General features: G+C 46.6%; 1 protein-coding gene across 4 annotated transcripts in view; it reads right to left on the bottom strand.

Moving 5' to 3' along the window:
- Window positions 1-4690, bottom strand: part of Uspl1 (ubiquitin specific peptidase like 1) — a 28611-nt gene extending 23921 nt beyond the window's left edge. For 2 of the 4 annotated variants that reach the window (XM_021222581.1, XM_021222585.1), the window contains exons 1-3: window positions 4442-4690; window positions 1023-1191; window positions 441-569 (exon numbers count right to left, since the gene is read on the bottom strand). In XM_021222581.1, the coding sequence (XP_021078240.1) occupies window positions 441-569; window positions 1023-1124 (231 nt within the window). In that variant the 5' untranslated portion in view covers window positions 1125-1191; window positions 4442-4690. The remainder of the gene's footprint in view (window positions 1-440; window positions 570-1022; window positions 1192-4441) is intronic. The other 2 variants (XM_021222583.1, XM_021222586.1) reach the window with 1 other exon arrangement.
- Between the last annotated feature and the right edge of the window lie 773 nt (window positions 4691-5463).

Genomic DNA, 5463 nt, shown 5'->3' with positions numbered 1-5463 from the left:
TGGCTGTCCTGGAACTCACTTTGTAGACCAGGCTGGCCTCAAACTCAGAAATCCACCTGCCTCTGCCTCCTGAGTGCTGGGATTAAAGGCATGCGCCACCACACCTGGCTGCATGTCTTTTTAATACCACAAACTTCTTATTGTAAAACAAAATAAAAACAAAACCAAACAGGATTATTTTTAGCGCTAAAATTCGTATGAAGAAGAACTTTTTCAACTTACACAATATAAACTGAATGTTTGTGAGAGGTCTTATTACTGCTCTTCCTTAGCAGACTATGGGCACTAAAGATATAAATTATCAAATAATGTCTATGCATTCAAATTCTATACTCTGAAAAATACGAAACCAATAAAATTTAAATGAAGAAAAAGAACACTAAATTTTATATATATATGTATATATAGCAATATACTAAATAATACTAGTGGTACTTTACCTGAAGGTCCTCACACAGAAAGACAGATTCTTGGAAGCTGATGCGGTAAGGCTTTAAGGCGCTTAGCTTGCCTTTTGCTCTACAAGCAGGGCAGTGACCGTCTGTTGTAACTTTAGCTGAAGCATAATTCTAAAAGGGAAATAAAGCAAATTAAAAGAGACATTCCTATCATAGTAAGTTACAAAAGAGTTAAATGGAAGGGTGACCAGAAAAACAAAGTATAATTTTCCTCTAGAAGATTTCTGTCAGGACTAAATACATTTACTATCTTAAACAGCTATTATCCAAACAACATTAAAATTTGACTTAGCTTCATTCACAAGAAAAACGAAATATCAACTGCCAAGGAAAATGTAGATAGTCCATATTTTCAAAGAATAACAAACCATAAAATCTAGTCATTAGTTTCTACTTTCACATATCAATAACAGAGAGGTAAACAAATTATAATAATCTTTCGCCATTGCTGTAAGATTTCCGTGGAAGATAGAATTTTTAGGATTTTATTCAATTTCATTTAAATTTCAAACATAAGAGGAAAATAACCAGTTCTGCACTGAGGCCAAAAATAAGTTCACTAACTTTTCCCAAGTACCCCAGCATGGGGAGTGAAGATATCCCTATATCAGTCCCTGGTCCAACCAGTGGCAAACCATTTCCAATCTTCAGAGAATCATCCGTCATTCCGAGTCATTGGCTAATTTATGTCACTTGGAACATGTCAAAATCACTAAGGATTTCTCAATGAACCCTGGAAAAAAAAAGTCAACAGACAATTAAATAAAAATCCTATTTACTCTAAAAAGAGAGTTTGCAATTTTATAAGACAAGAGATATTAAATATGTTTGTGAGCTACATGCTCTTGGATAAGCATATCCTAGACTCTAGTCTTTGGAACACCTCCATGTATGTAGATATGTGTAAATGTATGAGCAGAGTGACCACAGGATGCAGTTTCCTAACACACAGAACTCTCCCTACAGGTACTGGTCAGAGCAAGCTAGTCAACTAAGCTGGAGAACCTAAACTTTCCAGTCTCTGTATCAAACAACGGTGTCAGAGTTACAATGAGAAAGTACCTAACCCTTCAGATCCACTGTTCTACCAAAGAAATAAAGGAACCACATTTCATCCAACCTTCCTTCTGTTTTCAACCACGAAACTGTCCACCAGTTGGAAATACTTTTTGCTAGTTTGAAGACAGGGTCTCACTAAATGGCCCTGGCTGGCCTGAAACTTGCTATGTGTGTGGACTAACCTGACCTTGAACTCTACTTACCTGTGCCTCCCAAGCACTGGGATTAAAGGCTCATAACCAGCAGAATTTAAAAAGCTACCCACAAAATATTATGGTCTTTGTAAATGATCTGTACCAGAACAATAATATAAGTATTTCTGTAAGACAAATAAATTTCAGATGCATGCCTTGAGTGTATTTCTCCAGAGCAGACCCATTTCCAAGATCAAAGAGCAAAAAATCATGAGACACAGCTCAATACAAGGAAAAAATATGGATTTAAATTACAACAAAAGCAGACCTAAAAGATGTTTAAGCAAAGGTAAATTATTATCATTTAGCTAAGGAGTTGAAACTTAAAGCATAAGTCTTTCTAAAACCTATTGAGCCGTAATTCTAGAACCACCACCTTCTGGCCCACAGACCCACTTTTAAAGACTTGTTATGTACTGGGTGATTGTGGTCCATGCCTTTAACCCCAGGCACCAGGGAGCAAAGGCAGACATCTCCGTGAACTTGAGGTCACCTAGTCTACAGACAAATCCTGCCTCAAAAAAACAAAACAAAAAATTAGTTATGCCTAGCTAAAAAGTCTGAAAAGCCTTTCCTGTGAAGAAAACACAGTAATTCCAAAAATATACACACAGTTTGAAAGACATCTGTACCCACTTCGGAGGAGGAAGCAGGTACAAGTTAAGACCAGCCTCGGCAAGCCGGGCGTGGTGGCGCACGCTTTTAGTCCCAGCACTCGGGAGGCAGAGGCAGGTGGATTTCTGAGTTGGAGGCCAGCCTGGTCTACAGAGTGAGTTCCAGGACAGCCAGGGCTACACGGAGAAACCCTGTCTCGAAAAACAAAAANTACAGAGTGAGTTCCAGGACAGCCAGGGCTACACAGGGAAAAACCTTTTCCGAAAAAAAAAAAAAAAAAAAAAAAGACCAGCCTCAGCTACAAAGTCTACCTGGACTGAGGGAGAGACAGTCAGTCACATAGACAAACAGAGAGAGAGAGAGACAGAGACAGAGACAGACAGACAGAGACACACACACACACACACACACACACACACACACACACACACACAAAGAGAGGTCGGTATTAGTGAATCTCAATTTCCAGAAGCTGAAAAAGTAACCATGACTGTTAGCTGGTTCTAATTACAGGGTGCAGGAAAGTCAATGTGCTGAAGTGGTAAAAGCCTAGGCTACACACCTGGATTTGTTCTAGGAAGAAAATGAAGTTGCGCCACCGACAAGATGCTAACCCCTAAGTTACAGTTACCATCTGGTCTACTTTGCTCTGAGGGAAAGAGATGTGTTCCTTCTGTCATTCTGCATTCATTCTCTTTCTCAATATGGAGGTAAAAACGAGAATCCTGCAAGTGTGCTTTCCTGTCAGTAAAGAAGTCAAGGCATATTGGAGCATAGTGGTTGGTGCACGCCTTTAAGCCTTTAATGCCAGGGCACGGATCTCTTTCAGTAGATCTACTGCAGATTTCTGTGAGTTTCAAGCCAGCCTGTTTCACACAATGAATTCCAAGCCGGGCAGGGGTATATAGTGAGACCCTGTCTATGGAAGGAAGGAAAGGAGAGAGGGAGGGAGAGAAGGTGGGAGGAGGAGACCCATTAAGAAGGTAGTAGTAACACCAAACAATATTAAGAAACCCCCCCTCCCCAAAGAATATTCAAGTTTCAAAATACCAGAAGTAGACTCTCGGGGTCTTTCGAGCACTGTGTTATATATAAAACCCCGGGGTGGGTCTCAAATTTCAATTTGTCTAGGAATAAATCACCTTCATTATTTTTTTCTAAAAGTGTAACTTCTAGCTCCTCCCTGTACAGTATCTAAATGTTGGCGTCTTTGGGCTTCCAAATACAGACTAGAAAGTTTGTGCCGTCTACTCTCATCTCTCTCATGTTTGCACAGTAGGCGCCATCTAAACTCGTGGACGAGGCTTTGGAAATGTTTGGAGCCTGTCTCTCTTTCCATTCATGTCACTGTCAAAAATGTCAGCTCCGCTTCAAACCACCTATTTAATCCAATCTGATCATAGGAAGTCCGCCCAAACAGCTCAATACATCCTAAAGATTATGACGTGTGCTTATTTCAAGGAGAACAACCAAGGTTTTCCAGTGTTCATCTCCAGCACTTCTCCTCTTACCTACGCCCACCCTCGAGCCCCCACCTTCAACGTAGGTAAGTCACATTCCAGAGACCTTAATGGGAGGTTACCAGCCCAGAATAGATCCATTTAGCAGCCAACCACGAGAGGGATTTAAATTTAATTCACTGCATGTCCAGAAACTAGTCCAGGTATTCAAAGGGCCTGGAACCCGTCGGAGATTTACCTCTCCGCTCTGCCTAAGAATTGTCAAGGCCAGCGGACTTAAGCCCCAGGCAAGGGGTAGGCTTCTCAGAGTCCAGTCCTGCTTGGTACCCAGCCCAGCTTCCCGAATTCGAGACGGATGGGGGCACGCGAAGTGAGCTTCCAAAGCCAAGCAAGGAAGTCCAAGAGGCGCGGCGCTCCGTTACCCAGCCCACCTCCACGCTCTTCGTGGGGCCGGGTACCAACTCTGGTTTCTCTTCAGCGTTTACCTCTTGGAGCCTAACCCGACCCTTGAAGACCCAGCCCGCACCTCCATCCTCCACCTTGCCCACCACAACCTCCTTCCTTCCCCATCCTTTCAAGCGCGCCAACGACCCACCCCGGGCACTCCGGCCGTCCCGATTTCTACTTCCCGAGGGAACTACTCCGTCTCCCTTACCCGCCCGAAGCACGCTCCTCCTTCGCGTACAGTGGACCCGAACTCCTCTTCCAGCTTGAAGTCCCCACCATCTAAACCGTAACGTTCAACCCACGTTCCCTCGGACGGCTCCTCCCCCACGGCCCTCTCCGCCAGGAAAGCAACTTCCGCCTGGGAGTCCGCCGCGCAAGAGCTACCCCACAAACACTTTCCTGCCGCAGGGCCGCCCTGCTTGGGAGCACGCGGGCAGGGCCGGGGAAGGGGAAGACCGGAACACTTCCGGCAGGGCTCCGCAGAGGCGTGGCTTGCCCGCCCGCCCTCCCGGCAGGCGCAGGCGCAGTGGGAACTGCGGCGACAGGGCGGGGCCCCTCGCTACGGAGCCTGCAAAATGTGAGTCGGGAGGACGGGGGAGGGGCTGAGGGTGGGGGATGGGGGAGGGGGCGGGCTCGGTTCTGGAAGCTGCTGGAAAGCGCTGGAGGGGCGGAGGTGACGCCAGAGGCTAGGGGGCGGGGCGTGATTAAAATGAGTGCGCGGCCTTCAGCGGAGGGATTGCGCGGCGGAGGAAGGAGCGGTAGCCGGGCGGCCGCCTGCCTGGCGCGCAGGCGCAGTGATGCGCCTCCCTGGCGGGCCGTCCTGGCGGCGGGCACGTCGGGCTCCCCTAGTTGGTTCTTTCCGGCCCGCGAGCCACCACCCTACGTGTTCACAAATGGTTACCACCACACGGAGCTGCCCCTCCCTTCTTCCCCAAACCCGTCCTTGGAGGCCACTTTTCCTTTCTTCCCTCTCTGATCTGCTCACGGTAAGGGGAGTAGCGCAAGACGAGCCCTTGATCCGGGGTGGCCCGCCCTGCCTCCCTTTTAACTTCCGAGAGAGGGGAGAGCTCCGTGGCTAAGTTTTAAGAACTGCCTTCGTAGAAAGGTCATGTGGTGTCCAGGGAGGTCGTGACGGATCGCGATCAGGAGGACATCCTCTTCTTGGAGTCCTATGCAGAGACTGTTTCCGTGGCCTGCGACTACAGTTTGGGATTTCGCTGGACCTTACAG

This window comes from Mus pahari, chromosome 23 (genome assembly GCF_900095145.1).
Source record: "Mus pahari chromosome 23, PAHARI_EIJ_v1.1, whole genome shotgun sequence".
In the NCBI taxonomy this organism is placed as follows: domain Eukaryota; kingdom Metazoa; phylum Chordata; class Mammalia; order Rodentia; family Muridae; genus Mus; species Mus pahari.
This window is presented reverse-complemented; position numbering and strand designations above follow the sequence as displayed.